General features: G+C 49.5%; 2 protein-coding genes across 3 annotated transcripts in view; both read left to right on the top strand.

Moving 5' to 3' along the window:
* The window catches only part of HSF5 (heat shock transcription factor 5), an 11,191-nt gene extending 1,513 nt beyond the window's left edge, over window positions 1-9,678 (top strand). The window contains exons 2-6 of the mRNA XM_042442244.1: window positions 3,815-4,186; window positions 5,086-5,183; window positions 5,910-6,449; window positions 7,138-7,315; window positions 8,088-9,678. Of these exons, the coding sequence (XP_042298178.1) occupies window positions 3,815-4,186; window positions 5,086-5,183; window positions 5,910-6,449; window positions 7,138-7,315; window positions 8,088-8,158 (1,259 nt within the window). The 3' untranslated portion in view covers window positions 8,159-9,678. The remainder of the gene's footprint in view (window positions 1-3,814; window positions 4,187-5,085; window positions 5,184-5,909; window positions 6,450-7,137; window positions 7,316-8,087) is intronic.
* A 1,097-nt stretch (window positions 9,679-10,775) lies between these two features.
* Window positions 10,776-16,203, top strand: part of RNF43 (ring finger protein 43) — a 32,469-nt gene continuing 27,041 nt past the window's right edge. The window contains exons 1-2 of one of the 2 annotated variants that reach the window (XM_042442516.1): window positions 12,622-12,752; window positions 15,580-15,979. In XM_042442516.1, coding sequence (XP_042298450.1) covers window positions 15,797-15,979 — 183 coding nt within the window. In that variant the 5' untranslated portion in view covers window positions 12,622-12,752; window positions 15,580-15,796. Of the gene's footprint in view, window positions 12,753-15,579; window positions 15,980-16,203 lie in introns of both variants that reach the window. The other variant, XM_042442514.1, reaches the window with a different exon arrangement.

Below are 16,203 nucleotides of genomic sequence, written 5' to 3'. Positions count from 1 at the left end.
TACTTGGAGGGTCTGCCGCCCCTCCACAGCAAAGGTCTGCTTATGGGGGGAAAACACATACAAAAGCATGCTCTTGGGAGTACAAATCCCATCGCTCCCAGCCAGCAGGCTCCCTGAGGTCATGGAAAGACCTTGGGTAAGCTTTGGAGGGGAGCGCCAGGCCCAGTATCCCTGGTTTGAGGGTACTTGGAGGGTCTGCCGCCCCTCCACAGCAAAGGTCTGCTTATGGGGGGAAAACACATACAAAAGCATGCTCTTGGGAGTATAAATCCCATCACTCCCAGCCAGCAGGCTCCCTGAGGTCACGGGAAGACCTTGGGTAAACTTTGGAGGGGAGCACCATGCCCAGTATCCCCGGTTTGAGGATACTGGGAGGGTCTGCCTCCTCCGCCTCCTCCCATCTCCACATTGTAACTTCCCTCCTCCAAGGAAAACACACACACAAAAAGCATCCCCAGTTGGCCTTCCCAAATTGTAGCTTCCCTCCTGTAAAGGTCTGCTTATGGAAAACACACACAAGCATCCCCACTTGGCCTCCCCAAGATGCTCTTGGGAGTACAACTCCCATCATTCCCAACCAGCAACCATGCTGGTTGATGGATATAGGATGTAGGGAACATCTCTTGTACCTTCCCTCCTGCAAAGGTCCGTTCATGATGGAGAAAAACACACACATACAAGCATCCTCAGTTAACAGGACAAGGAATGGTCTTCCCAAGATGTTCTTGGGACTACATCTCCCATTGTTCCTTCCCAACCCCCAAAAAAGTCTGGTCATGGAAAAGGCACCCAGTTAACAGAGCAGGGTAGTGATGGAGAGCTCTTGGCCTTCTCTAGATGCTCTTAGGACTACAGCTCCCATTGCCCCTTGGGCAGCAGCCACACTGACAGAAGGCAATGGGATGCAGGGATCCTAGGAGCATCTCTAGGGCTGGAAGACCCCTTGGAACCACAAAGTGTCTTGGACTACAGCTTCCAGAATCCAGGAGTTTCACAGAAACCTTCCGGCTCAAAAAGCATGGAAGAGAGACGTCACATTGATGCAAACCAGGAGTGCAACACACCTGGATTCTGGGAGTGGTAGTCCGACGCAGCTGAAGCACATCTGTTTGGGATACGGCGCCTTATTTTAAAACAAAACAAAGATGCACAGGGAGATTGTAAATCCCAGAATCCCACCGTCATGCTGGCTGGGGGTTTCTGGGAGTTGTAACCCCCCCCCCCAAAACAAGGAACAACCTCCTGGAGAGGAGGACACAACATTAGGATTTCTGCAGGCGCACATCCTTCTGGCTCGAAGAGCAAAAAGGATGGGTGTTGCGCCTGATAAATGCCACTCTTTGGGCTGCAGGAATAATCTGGCTTGACACCACTTTAGCTGCCATGGTTTGTTGTGGCCCCAGAGCAAAGCCCTGGTGAGCATTGCTGCCTCCTTCCTCTGCCAAAGGCCTGGCGTTGAAACACAAGTGCCCTTGCCCGCCTGTGGGCACCTCGAAAGCAGACAAGCGCTTGGTCCTCGCGTGGGACGCCACGTCCTTCCCTCTCCCACGCTTCCCAGCCGGGTTTAAAAATAAGGTTAAATTATGGGTTTGAGAACTCGCTCGCTCTAACCTCCCTCTTCCAAGTCCGCCTTTCCAGAACCGCAGCAGAGTCCCCTTTAGTCTGGCCAGACATGCCCTCCTTCGAACGTTTCGCCCTTTATGTCCGAGAGGGATCCCAAAACAGCCTCCATTTTGAACAGGGCCGAGAAGCAGGCATTTGTATTTATATGCGTCTCTTTAGCTTGTATTCCGTAATGTCTTCTATGTTTCTTGCATGTCCTACGTTTTGTGGTACCTCATCCACATTTGTGGTTAGGATATCTGGCCACTTTGCCCTAGACGCACGTGGCCTTTGCGCCAAACTGACCCCAAATAAATGCCCCCCCCCCGGATCTGTGAATCGCATAAACCTCCCACAGGTTTGAATCCATGCCCAAGGCGGGAAGGGATCCAGTTTGAAACCCACTGGCCAGCAAAGGCCAGGGGGAAAGTGGCCAAAGCAGTGTGCGCATCATGCGCACAGTTTTCTCCTCCTTTCCCCTTCTTCAGTGCCATGAAAAAGGACACTCTATTTGCACATCTCCTGACTTCTGACGCTTGCCTCCAGCAAATCCCTTTCCTTCCAGCCACTTCACACAATGGACATTATTTATGCTGCCCTCATTGCTCCCAGCTTCCAACTGGCTTTTCTCAAAGGATGCTGGGAAGTGTGGTTTTTGAGGAATCTCTTAATCGGAGGCACCATGCAACCAAGTGCGCCCTCTCCTGAGCTCTTTCTCATTGGAAAGGCTCAGAAACTGTGGGCGTTCTCTCAATGCGCCGGAATTAATAGGATATAAAGGAACTGCGTTGTAGGGAATGAGACAGTCTGTATCTCGGTCAATGTGGTCCTCCTTGGTTTTATTGTCAGTCAGTGTTATCTATCAGTCAATATTAGACCACTACCTTCTGAGGCAGCACCTTCCACCTTCAAACAGCTCTTAGCCTCAAGAAGTTCTTCCTAAGGTTGAGGTGGGATCTCTTTCCCTCTAGTTTGCACCCATTGCTCTGGGTCCTACTCTCTGGAGCAGCAGAAAACAAGCTTGCTCCTTCCTCAGTGTGACACCCCTTCAAAATACAACATCCCCTCCTCTGCGCCATCTTCTGTAGGGTGCTCTAGTGACTGGGTCTAATCTTTAGCATACAAACCCTCAACCCCAAAAGAAAGATGAGCCCTGTGGCACCTTAAAGGCTATAACATTTGGTCCTGGAATATAGCCCACTCCATCCCATGCTATAAGTAATGGGTTAGTGTTAAGGTGCCACAGGATTCTGTCCTCTTTGCTACTGATGGCTAGTCATACCTTTGAATAAGGAGCCCAGGGATGTAGATACAAAGGGGGAGAAAATGGGGGGCATTGGTTTCCCCTTTAGGACTTCTGCCCCTCCTGAAATTTTCCCTTCGGTTCCCTAAATTTCTGGCACTGGAGAGAGTGAAACATTGAGGATCATTCACATCTAGGTCTCTTCCATGAGCCATGGCAGTTAAAGTGGTGTCAAACCGGATCATGTCCGCAGTGCGGCTGCAGCCGTCCTCTCAATGTGGAAATGGTACCTTTGCATCCTGAACCGGCTGTTCAAGCTGTGTGTGTCCCTTTAGCCTCCTCTTCGCTCAGTTGTGAGAGCGTCCGGACAACGTGATGCCAAAACCTAAGTATGAAAGCGTTTCCCTCTGCAGCCCACAACAAGGGAGTTGCTTGAAGGCTTTTGCTTTCCACAAGATGAATGATAACTGGTCCTGAATAAGAATGTGAAGATGGGCATTCCCATTCTTGTTTCTCTGGCCTTCTTGTTCCGTTCCAGTTCTAGATTCTCAGGTTGCAAGACTTCTTTTTCATTCCACATACAGACCGGTGTGTTTTTCTGAGAATCCATTGACCGTTTTCCATTGACTGAAGCATGTTTGCCCCATTTTGCGTATTTAGTCATGTGCGTTTTCCAAATGCGTGTACGGTTGGGCGCACAATTTTCCCTTTCCAAAATAAACGTTGAGTCTCAGGCACAAACAGATTTCTTTGGCAAGAGATGCTTCGTTCCATTACCACTTGCAAAGTGAGAATTGGACGTTGCTCCAGGGACATGGAAACCGAACAAACGTTTCCATCCCAAAACCTTAAAGCTGATATGCACAGAAATTGACTTTTTAAACAATGTACTTTTAACATAGCAATGCATGAGGGGCTGCTACACGATGCTCAGTGACTTACCGAATCTCTCTTTCTCCCTCTGTCCAGCGCCACTGACTCTGGGACAGTTCCACCGGTCTTTCCGTCGAGACAGCCTCTCTCCGTATTCCTACCTGTCGCCGTCGTCGCACAACCCAAACAGCTTCTCCCTGAAAGGCTCCGATCGGACTCCTCTTCCTCCCAGAACGTGGCAGAACTCCCTTGGGATGCTCCCCGGCCAAGTGGAGACCTCGGCTTTCTCCGACAAGGGGGTCCCGTTCTCGGTCCTCCAGAGGTTCCCCACCGAGGTGACCTACACCCTGCAGCCCAGCACCACATCTGTGCACATCCAGCAAGGGCCCCAGGCCATGGCCACCTCCTCCCAGAAGTACACCAGCTACGCCGCTTCGGTGCCGTACTCCCAAGCTTACTACCCGACAGGTAATGTGCTCTGTGATCCATTGATATCTGGGCAAAAAGAAAAGGGCATAGCTACCCGCGTGGGGACGAGGCCATTAACCTCCCGTCGCCAATGACATGTTTAATTCACTGACTTGTAGTAGGTTTAGATTTGTGTTCCTATATGCAGATAATGCCAGTAAAGGCCTATGGTTTGTAATACCTAAGGTATATCCATAGAAATAGCAGCATTAAGGTGACAATAACATCGAAGGCTGCTAAGGTCCAGGAGGATGAATGGTGTGTCTGGGTGCGCAAGGCTGTTTCCATCCCGAATCCAAGGCCATAGCTTCATTGTAATGATTTAGAATCAGATCATCCCACCCCCCATGAGTTGCACCACCTTTTTAACTATACCTTTACTAATAGTAGCAACAAAATGGCGGGATGATATGAGTCATTACAATGAGGCCTTGGGTTTGGGATGGAAACAGCCTTGTGCACCCAGACAAATCATTGATGCTTCTGGACCTCTTAGCGGCCCGTAGTGAGCTTCTACAAAGACCTAATATCTTTGAATGCATAGCATGGAGTTCTTAAAAATTAAACCAAATGAAGAAGGCAAAATAAGACTTTTTGGGGGGTAAATATTCAGCAAAACTCTGCAGACTGAAGCGTGGGAGTGTTTGCTTAGAAAATGAAATGGCAGCTGACCTCAAGGTTCTTGGGCGCTTTTAAAAGCCTGGCGCTTTTGCTGTTTCTTTAGGGGTTTGCAGGTGTTTTTCAGTGGGGCCGACCCCACCTCATTGTGGGCAGTTTATTGCCTGGCTAGGGCTAGCTTGGAGCTACATTAGAGCATGTGCTAAAGATACAACCCGCAAGGGTTTTGTTTATGTCTGGGAGGCTTTTTACAAACCAAATGTTTCCACGTTCCCTTCCAGCCGTATTGCAGTGTTGCTCTCCACCGGCCCACATGGATCCCCTGAGCGGCTGTGGGAGCCCTACACCTTCAACCTACACACACTGCAGTTATTTCCAGGTAAGTCGCCAGCTAGGGTCCAGAAAAGCCGCTTTTGGCATCTCCAGTGAGAGATATGCCTTTCTTCCTTTGCAAAGCAGAGACGCCTGGCATGTCGTATCACAATCTGCTTTGGAAACTTGGCTGTGGTTTCAAGAGTGGCTCGCTCTGTGGCCCAGGAAAGGTGTGGGTTGAGAAAAACAGGCCCCAAGCCCCCTTGGTCATCCAGAGCAAGCTGATCAGTATGTCTTTGGCTTCCTCTGGACTGTTTCCAGCAAAGAGAGAAAGAATTGTACACAACGAAGACAAATTTAGCGCTAGTCTCTGGCACACTGGGAAGCCATAATTGTCGGTCCCTCAGACCATATCGCCCGGGAAGCACTTGTGCGATTTCATGATTTGTAACATTTCTGAGAGATAAAGTCAGAAGAGCCCTGTCCAGATGGAATCACTACTAGACCTGTTCTGGTATTAAATGCTTTTGTCGAACTTCAGACAATTCTACAGTCATTAGAGATGTTTCATTCTATGATTCATATCTCCATATGAATCTGATTCCCATTTGACCCAAGCAGATAGATCATTTAGTTGGGGGAATGGAAGTCTTTCAGAATCCATTCACTTAGGGTTTTTCATGGGTTTTTCGGACTGTGTGGCCATGGTCTAGAAAAACCCACAAAACCCACAAAAAACTATGGCTGCCAACCATAGAAGCCTTCATCATTCACTTATCTTTTGCCTCACCAGACTCCACCATTGCAGTCTACATATCCAGTTGAATTTCTGTCTTCTAACTGGTCCTGCAACGCTTCCGATGAGAACAAGAAGACGGAAGTCAACCTGGAGGCTGTCTTCCAGATTGTCGATGAGATGCATTCCTCCCCCAAGCTGGAAATGGTCAAAGTGGAACCGGTGGAGAGCCAGGGTCCCACCTCGCAGCCAAACCGAGGGCAGCAGTTGCTGGTGAGCCCTGGGAGCAACAGCGATGCGTCTTCTTCCACCCAAGCCAGCCACCTCGAGCCTCTGACCCCCGTGGGCTCCGACATCACGTCCTTCGTGGTGGAAACGGATCGTGCGATCGCCTGCTCTCTGCCCCAGTCCCCAGAGTTTATCTACACCATCCACGCCGCTGAGCCTGTGGAGAATTCGACCGCGCAAATAGTGCAGCAGCCTGTGGCCACGGCACCACAGACGCAAGCAAAGCTGAAAGAACAGTTGAGCCACTCTTCCGCCCCAGCGGCCGTGGTGTTTGTCCAGGAGGAGCTTCCGTTCAGCCAGGTGCAGCAGGTACACGGCTTTCGCGCATACTCCACAGAGATGGCTTCGCCTCAGTCTCCTTCTGTGATGAGCCAATATTTAAACGGGGATCGAAACCTATTTTAATGGCGCTTTCATAAAACGATGTCTTCCCAACGTTGTTTATGCTTTTGCGAAGGCGTCACAGTATGCTTCCTGTACAAGTTGCATATTGTATTCATTGTATGAATTTTGCTCTCCATAATGTGGAGAGTCAGTGTGGCTTTATGAGTAGGGTTCAAACTAAGGGACCTTTCACACTACACCATTATCGCACTGTGGTGACACTTTAACTGACATGATAACCTCCTGTGGAATCCTGGGATTTGCAGTTTAGGAAGTGGCCTTTAGAATCCTCACCCCAAGAGTGGCACTAATGCCACCCTCAACTACAAATCCCAGGATTCCCTAGTGTTCAGCCCTGGCAGCCACATAGTGCTATGTAGCGTGAAAGGGACTACAGACATTCCAATGCCAAAGGCCACTCAGCTGCAAAGCTCCCTTTGGATAATCTTGGGCCCGTCTCTCTTGAACCAAGCTACTTCACTGGGTTGTTGTAAGGATAGAATGGCAATTTGGAGTCAGGGCTTCCAAAGACCATTGAGAGGATCTCTATGTGACTATTTCACTAGGTAAGAAATTTGCGTTGTGTGAACATCTTGTCTTGTTTTCTTGGAAGGCTGATCCCAATAGCAAGTGCCAGACCGATCCGTCGGAGACGGTTGTAACCTCCGAGCAAATCGGATTCCTCATTTCGGAGGTGGCTCCTCTCGGCAAGTGCGCTAAAGACTCCGTTTCGTCCATCCAAGCCAAAGCCAGAGAAAGACGGAGCAGCTCGCAGAAGGGCAAATCCCCTGGTAAGAACGGCAGGCTTCCGGAGTCTGCTGAGAGATGAATTTATCGGTAGGATGTGCCGAGCTTTTCTTCAGCTCCGTTGGAGCTACTCCTTCATTGGGCACTAATAGTAATGATCAGACAGTTCTGGTGTAACCAGTGGAGTTTACTCACAGCAAAGGGCATGTTGGGTTGTAGCCAGAGGGAGACTTTGAGTGTGGCAAAGTGGGGATGCAGGAGTAAGTAGATAGAGGAGCTGACTAGAGGTAGCTGGTGATGAACTCTGTCCCTAAATAAGTCCAGCACCTAGGAGAGAGCCTTTACGGCTACCTTTAAGAATCTGGCCTCAGTGAAGCTGATCCACGATGGTTGATCTCTTGACCACAGAACCATGGAATCAGGGTTAGAAGGTCTTTTCTTCAGGGTTAGACAGGGGGACTTCCGCACTGGCCCTGCCAACCGAACGTGACAAAAAGGAACGAAAGGACATAGAGCAGGGTGCTGTTAGTAAAGGCCAAGCACCTGATTACCCTCCACCTCCATATAGTAAGGTCTTTCCCTTTTCCAAGTGATCAGCTTTCCCCCCCGGAGGGAATGGGGAGCCAGGGCAGAGAAGGAAGAGCTCAGCCTTTCCCCAGAACTCTCCTCCTCCACCTTGGAACCAGGGTAGGTTTACAGGCACAATCCCACAAGAGCAAAGGCAGCTGAGGGAGGGGGGGGGGGGCGTCCCAAAAAACAGCTTACTCTCAAGAAGGAAGTACATCTTACGAAGCCAACGCTTTCCCTTCCTCCTAGATCTCCATCTGCTAGTGGATGTGGCTTGCAAGCAAGAGCATTTTCCAAAGGAAGAAGAACTGAGGGAGTGAGGAGAGTTGGTGGAAAGCTGTGTGCAAACGCTGAGCCGCCTCCAGCTGGGCCAGAGCTGGGCACGTCTTGGGGGACGTTTCTCTTGTTATTAGCAACACTTTCTCCTTCTCTTCTTAGTTTGGTTTTTGCATGTAAATAGGCCCGACTTGGTTTTTCCCTCTTTTCTTTCAGTAGTTTTAAATTCTTTTAGAGACCAGTTTTGCCTTATGTTACCATTTAGTTGCCCAAAGTTTTTTAACATGGGACCGCCTGGTCCCTTGAGACAAAGGAGATTTTCACCACCTTGGGGAGAGGTCCCAAATTCAGGATGCTTCTTAGTTTGCAGAGACATGTCCACACTTTGCCTGCAATGACCCCAAACCATTTCACAGGGGGGCTATTTAAAGAAAGAAAGATGAGTTTTAACAGCCACAAAACCAATTGCCATCCCAAGATCTCACAAATGGACCATTTGTGGCTTTTCGGTGGCAGATATCGTCCCACCTTTGAGAGCTGCTGCTGGGTCCTTTAAATGAATGGTGTCTTCTCATATTTTAATGCTTTCCTCCTTCTAGAGGCACTTTAAAGTTAAGGCATCTGTTGTTTTATTTAAGCTGAAACGTGACTTTGAAAGCTCTTTTTAACTCGTTCAACGTAAATATATTTATTGACGATAGATTTTTAAAAGGCATGTCTTCCTGCTAATATATTTATAAGTATAGATATATATATATATATTTAAATTGCACTAGAATACATGCGGATGGACGATGAAGCATGGTGCCAACGTGCTTCAGGCTCATCCGCTCATCTTTTTAGAGTCAGATTATTTATTACCTGTGTGAAAAATATGTAAAGGAGATGCTTGGGAAAAAAGAAACCCAGTGAGAAGAGTAGTAGCTTATCTCCAGATAACACCTCGGTGACATCCCTTGTCTCCCAGTCGACCTATGAATGGTAGGATGAGACCAAAGTCCCAAAGGCAAGCTCTATCAAAGCCTTGTAGCCAAAGGAGATTTCAGGACGCTCCTGTGCCTGACTCAGAACAGGTTAGTGGAACGTTTTTGACCCCAGACTAATGCTGATACCAATGTTGTGGGTAGAGTTTCTTCTTTGCTCCACCTGCTCAGGACTACAGGGAGATATATGTACCAGTCCTTTCTGGAAGATCGACAGCATAAAAGCTTCCTTGCTAAGGCTCAGTTAAACTGGGAAATGGTAGCTTTTACAGCCTTTCCGCCTGTCTTTCCACTAACCGAACAAGAGGCCTGGAGCTGGATCTCCTGCCATATTCCTAGGCTTGGTTATCTTACTCTTGAGCATCTGTAAGAGAAAGGATGTCCACACTGTCTAAAGAAATCTGTACAGTCTTGTGTGAAGCTAATAAAACTCTCAGGTCTCTCTCTCTCTCCAAAACAGCCTTATTGATATGTAGTTTCGGCCCAAATGTGTTTGGTCAGTAAACAATAAATGGACTAGTCCAAATAAGCTTACTCTTTTGGCTAGTTTGTTGGGAGAAGCGATCAAATAAATGGGTTTGGTTCTCGGTTCGGCAGCGAATTACGAATGCAAGCCGACTGAAGGGAAAGGAGGGTCTGCATTTTCACAAAGTTTGAACATTAAAACAAGAAAGGAAACAAAAACCCCATCAGATGTCATTTCAGGATGTTGCGTGCCGTCAAGTCGTTTTCAGCTTATGGTGGCCCTATACGACGGTCACCTTCTTGTCAAGATTGATTCAGGGGAAGTTTGCCTTTGCCTCCTTCTAGGGCTGAGAGAGTGTGACTTGCCCAAGGATGCCCAGGCTGACTTGGGATTCAAACCCTGGTCTCCACTGGCTCTCAACACTTGAGATAATGGAAGTATAAGGAGTTTGTGGTGTTGAAATAAAGATATCCATAACAGAGCTGCCAAACTTAAACAAGGGCTGAGGTTGACTGACTCTGAGCTTGGATTGGTTTGAAGTTTCCTTCCCTGATCTCAGGTAAAGTGGGTCTCCTCTGAAATTTGTCGCACGGTTGGATTCAGCCAACTGGGTTTTGTACGTCGGAGGAGGCTCCACTTTCTAGTAATCTCAATGCCGTGCCGCATCCTAAAATACACCTTCGACTTGCAATGTCTCCCTTTGAAGTTGTCCGTCCGCCTTTGGACAGAATTGCTCACCTCCCAGTGATGTCAAAGGGGAATAATGCTCGGATGCCAGGTCTCTGATGTCAGAGTGACCTGAGATCATCCTTGTGGTGAGAAAACAACCTCCCGAAGGGAAATGAGCAAAGGCTGAAGAAAAGCTGATCCGTCTAGCCAGGAATTCGTCCCTGCGCCGGCAGCGTGCCGTGAAAAGTGCCCCAAAGGAAGCCGCGGAAGCCCACCTTCGCCGAACCAAGCCTTTCCCTTTGGAAATGTCCCTGGATCCAGCGAGTCTGGATTGGAGGCTTCCCACCTTGGCTCTGGAAAGGAGGCACAAGGGAACCTGGCCTTGCAACGTTGGTTGTGGATGGTGTGAAGGCGGAATGCAGTTTAGTGGTGGCTCAGGAGAGGGAGTCTAGGAGCGCAGAGAGCCACATTTCAGGGGGTGGGGTTGCTGCCTTGGGCCGCTCCACCCTCACTTTGTGTCAGCACTCAGCAGGTAGAAAGTGTTGGCAGTCCCAGGGGAGGGAGGCAGAGAGCACAGAGCAGAGGCTGCAAAGCACAGGGTTTTCTTTCCCCTCCCTTTCCCCCTCTTTTCCCTCCAAGGAACTGATCCAGCCCTGCTGTCTTTTGTGGAAAGGAACCTCTCCCAACACACAGCCCTCTTTGGAGACCAAAGAGTCCACTCCGGGATCCTTCCCTGCTGCTTTGAAGAAGGAGTGCCGAATCTCCCTAAGGCGCTCACTGCTGTTGCTGGAGCCTTCCAGTTTCAAGCAACCTCTTTTCATCCTCCCTGCCTTGGCTTTGCCGACTTGGATCCGCTCTGGCTGTTCTGCACAACCTCAGGAGGAGCTTTCGGAAAATGTTCCTGGATTTCCTAGCAGGCTTTCTTTTTTAGGTTGGCTTTGGGAAGCTGGGTGCCAGCCACGCCTCGCCCGCAAGCCTTCAGACCAGAGTCAATTTTTCCTTCTCATTCAGACGGAAGGATTTCGCATTTACCTGCGCACAATATTTTTTTGTGCGTGCGAGTCTCCGACTCCCAGCCCTTAAGTCGAAACTCAGCGCACATTTTGGGTCGACTGCGGCGACGGCCTTTCTGTCCAGGATTCGGTTTCCAGCTGTTGCTTATTCCCCAAGGATTCCTAAAGCCAGACTACAGACCAAGCTTGTGTGCGGCTTCAAACGTACTTTCCTTCCCCCCTTTTTTCCCCTTCCCTCGAGCCGACCGATGCCTATGACTTGTCTACGGTCGCAAAGATTTCCTGCGGAGCATACTTCTTTTTATTGTTTTGGATGCCTTCGTATCTGTTTTCGCTAGCGCAGGTCTCAAAGCGGATATATTAATTCCGAGGTTTGCACAGGAATGGGATAAAAAAACAGACACACAGGTGTCTGTTTGCAGTTGTTTTTCCTGTTTGGGGCCTTTTGAAACTTCCGAGCATCTGAGAAATGTATATGGTTTTTTCCTTGCGTGAATTTTGGGAGCCGCAGAGAAGATGCCGTCTGGGTCAAGAAGGACAAATCAATGAAGAGTCCAACCTAGGAGATGTATTTTAACACTCGGTGTCCAGGTGAATGAGGAGTCAGCTCCAGAGAGACACAGGGATTAATAAAGAAGTCAGTGACAATTTAACCAGAGGAGGGGGACCTGGGTTCAATGTTCTTGTTTTGCAAATGGAAGCCTTACCTTTGAATGCGTGGCGTCCAGTAGACAAAAGGAGTTAACGTTATCAGAGGAGAAGTGCATCCAAAGGGCAACGCATGGGTCAGAAGTCAACAAGGGCTTTTGTGGCCACCTGATATCGGGTCATTTGGCCCTGTTTGCTGTCTGAGGATATCAGAGCCTAAAAGGATTGGAGACGCACCAGACTGTCTTCCATGGGGAGCGGTCTCAGCCCAACTCCAACACTCCTCCTAGGAGGACCCAAGACGTCTTCTCCCCCTGCGCCGTTCATGCACCCTCGGTCTGGTTTGCCCCGTCTGGCTTCATTTGGAGAAGGACGAGGACCTGATTTGGGGCGCTTGGTGTCGAGAAGCCCCGAGCCCTGACCCACACACGTGGCATGAAGAACCCCGTGGCAGCGAAGGGGAGGCGAGTAGCTCTCCAGGCCTGTCGCATGTGTTTGCCCCGCTGAGGGCTTCTAATCCTCAACAATTTTGCCTGCTGTCGGAACCTGCTGGTGGGGTTGAGGAGACATTCCTGAGCACTATGTGTGGCCAGAGCGCACTGCTGCAGCTGGGAGCATGAGTGCTGGCCCCCAGCTACAGCTGGCAGTCCTCTGGCCTTGGCTGTTCATGGCTACGCTGCAGGTGCGGCTCGGCTACTCCGGACTGGCCCTGGCGGCGGCGGCGGCCATGGAGGCCGAGCGGTCTTTGGCTCAGAAGGCCATCATCCGGGTGATTCCTCTCAAGCTGGAGCCCCTCATGTTGGAGGGCGTCTTTGCGAGCGTCGCAGAGGTCACCCCGGCAGAAGGGAAGCTGCTGCAGGTAAGCGGAGTCTTCTTCTCTCCTGTCCGTACTGTCCAAAAGGGCCTGACACTGGCTGAAAATATGGCTGTTCTGTCACATAACAAAAGCCATCATTGAATGGAGTTGTCCAAGCGATGGCTTTGATATGTCTTTGCTAAGAGTGTGTATTTGTCACTTTCTTTTTAAGCATGCCCTGAATTTGAGTCGGAAGGCATCTTAAGAAGACATTAACTTTGATATGACTGAAATATGAAGGTGCAGAACATATCAGCCGTCTTTTCTGTTGTAGTCTTCCTCCACTACCCATTACATTCACCAATACTCCTTTTCAAGATAAGGAACACTTCTAGGCTTCCAAATGTGCACAATTGCCCCTGCTTTTCCCAAAGAGCCATCTTCCAAAGAGACGGCTAAGCATCCGCTCATCTTGAATTCCCAGGATGAGTTGGACTCTCCATCTTCAGGTTCTCTCTCCCTGGGATTGCGAGGGATGGGGGTCATCTCTCGGTCCAAAGGGGAAGAAGCGATGCTCTGCATCCTCCCTCCTTTGCGGAGTTGCGTCTGCTTGGAGGAAAGCAGCACAGCTGCTGGCCTGCCTTCATGCGCCGTCTTGCCTCGCAACCTGTGACTCACCTCGCAGGGTCCTCACATGACTCGGATGCATTGTTCGGGAGCGCAGGAGCTCCAACCCAGGCCGTATTTTACAAAACCGCCTTCGGAAAACCCTGGCAGGGTGGCAGAATTGTGCATGGCGGAAGCACCCGTGGGTACACTGAACTAGAGCATAATTTGGATCAAGGTGGTTGCACCTAGAAGTTACTTTGGGCACAGGGAGCATGAGCAGATCTTCCAGTTTTATGCAGGCCTGGCCATGTGTCTCCAGGTATATCCACAACCGCAGCACTTTGGTGCCGCTTTTTAAGCGCCATGGCTCTGTCCTGTGGGCTTCCTGAGATTAGACCTCTCTGCAAGGAACCCTTGAGGGCTATAATCCGGGTAAAGCCTATGTGCTTCCACAATCTCAGGTTCCATAGCATGGCACCAAGGCAGATAAAGTGGTATCAGACCACTCCAGCTGTACAGTGCAGATACACTCTTGTCAGGCCAAGAGATCTAGGAATCGGTGCTTACAGATTACGACTGATGATGAATGTCAGAAAGCGGGTATATTTGGGAACGCTTTATCTGAACAGTGGGGGCAAGTAAGCTGCCGAGGGCATGGGTTTGGAGGGTCTTATCCTTTTGGGGGGAGAGGGCTTAGAGGCCAGCGGCAGGACACCTGGGAGGCCAGTGAAAGGTCACAGATTAAATCTCCCGCATCTCCAGTTCAAAGGGCTCCAGGTGAGCTGAGGAGACAACCCCCTTTGACAAACTGTCCATCAAGTTGGTGAGTCAGGATCGTCCCAGGCCTGGCATTTTCAGAGCCAAACCGTGAGTTCTAGAGGCAGCCTCTGGTCATGATGCACTAAGTACCAATTGCAACCACTTACCTGAACATTTAATGTCACCTTGCTTCTAGCCAGAAAGTGGATGCAGAGCAGGACGGAGGGTGAACCTGGCACCACAACAACTGGGAAGGAAAGAGTAACCAAGTGAATGCATGCAGAGTGTCTTTGCAAGATGCAGCAGCCAATGGATGAATCCTTGGATGTTGCTGCCCTTCCAGCTGAGCTGGAGATTTGCACCTAGTCCTTTTCCTCTTCCCTGGAGCATCTGCACCCTGGTCTCCTGCCCAGAGGTGATCTATGAAAGATCTGGCAGTTGCTGTAGATGCCTTGGACCCAGTTCTGAGGGAAATCCATGAAGTACATAAACCAGTTAGAGAGAGAGAGAATGCTCTGGGCTACTTGGCCAAGGCTCCTGAACCTGCAGAAGGTGGCAGCTTCATAGGAACAGGCATGCTTTTTTGGAGAGAGCTCCATGGCTCAGTGGTGGGGCACATCTTGGACCATTTCTGACACCATCCAGGAGAAGATTCCAGGCTTCTTAATAGACTTATTTCTGAGATTCGTTGTTGTTGTTGTTGTGTGCCTCCAAGTCATTTCTGACTTATGGCGACCCTAAGGGTTTTCTTGGCACATTTCTTCGAAGGGGTTTGCCATTGCCTTCCCTTGAGGCTGAGAGAGTGTGACTTGGCCCAGGTCACCCGCCGGGTTTCCATGGCTGAGCTGGGACTCAAAGGCTGGTCTGTCCTAGTTTCATGCTGGTTTCATTTTTGGCAATGGTTGTTGTTGTTGTTGTTGTTGTTGTTGTTGTTGTTGTGTGCCTTCAGGCCATTTCCGACTCACAGCAGCCCTAAGGCAAACACATCCTGGTCCTTTCTCTGCAGGATTGGTTCACAAGGGCTTTGCCTTTGCCTCCTTCATCTGATCTCGGAAGCGACGCAGGGTCAGCTCTAGTCCGCACTTGGATGGGAGACCACCAACTACAGTGGCATATAGTGCAATTATTCCACTTGAACTGCGATGGCTGGCTCTTGTGGAATCATGGGATTTGTAGTCAAAAGAGGGGAATTTAGACTTCTTAGCCAGAGATCTTTTAGGCTTCAATAAACTGCAGACCCCGGAATCCCACAGGAGGCAACTATAGCAGTTAAAGTGGAATAAGAGTACTATAAAAGTGTAATGTAATACGGTCCTATTTCAGAGGAAGGAACTGACCAAACCATAAGAAAGCCCTATGAAATCCATGGGGCTACCATAAGGCAACAGATGACTTCAAGGTGCATATACACACACACTGCATAGAGACACTATGGCCCTTGTAGCAAGAGCAACTTGCGATTGTGGGTCCAAATTCTTCTTCCGATGACTTGGAGGCAAACGTCTGCCGTTCCTCTTTCCAGGTCCACAAAACAGTATGAGCAAAATGGGTTTGGTGCTTCTTTGATAATCCAAAGTCAGAATAAGTCCACGCTCTTCTCGCACTCGTTCCTGGTGATTTCGATGGAACCTGAGCAGGGGACGTTGCCCCAGATCAGACCCGACTCTCTCTGCCGATGTTCCCTTTGACAGCGATTAATATCATTCACAGCCATCCGTTCCCACTTTCCTTCCCGTATAATGCGCACGTTGCATGTGCAGGTAATGAAGTTAGGTGTGTTCCTGCGCACAGCAGCAGCAGGGATTGCATGGAAAGAGCAGGGATCGGTTCCTGGAAAACTGAAAAGCAGTTCATCGTGTTCTTGGGAAACATTTTATCCAGGACTGAGAATACGAAGACGTGAGATGAAACAACCAGGTCTGGTAAGCCAAGAAGAGTTTTGTGCCTTGTAGAGACCACTTGAAAGCTTCTTCAAAAATGGGTTTCTTTGCTTTCATCAGGTTTTGATATGATTTATGGTTTGATGATGAAATAGGAAGGCATTCAGGAAGCAGCTACGATTTGCCTTGCCATCTTGGCCCCACTCTGAGGATGCTTAGCCACATGGGTGAAATGTTGGAAGGTATGCATCACCTGTGTACCATGC

This window comes from Sceloporus undulatus, chromosome 11 (assembly GCF_019175285.1).
Source record: "Sceloporus undulatus isolate JIND9_A2432 ecotype Alabama chromosome 11, SceUnd_v1.1, whole genome shotgun sequence".
In the NCBI taxonomy this organism is placed as follows: domain Eukaryota; kingdom Metazoa; phylum Chordata; class Lepidosauria; order Squamata; family Phrynosomatidae; genus Sceloporus; species Sceloporus undulatus.
This window is presented reverse-complemented; position numbering and strand designations above follow the sequence as displayed.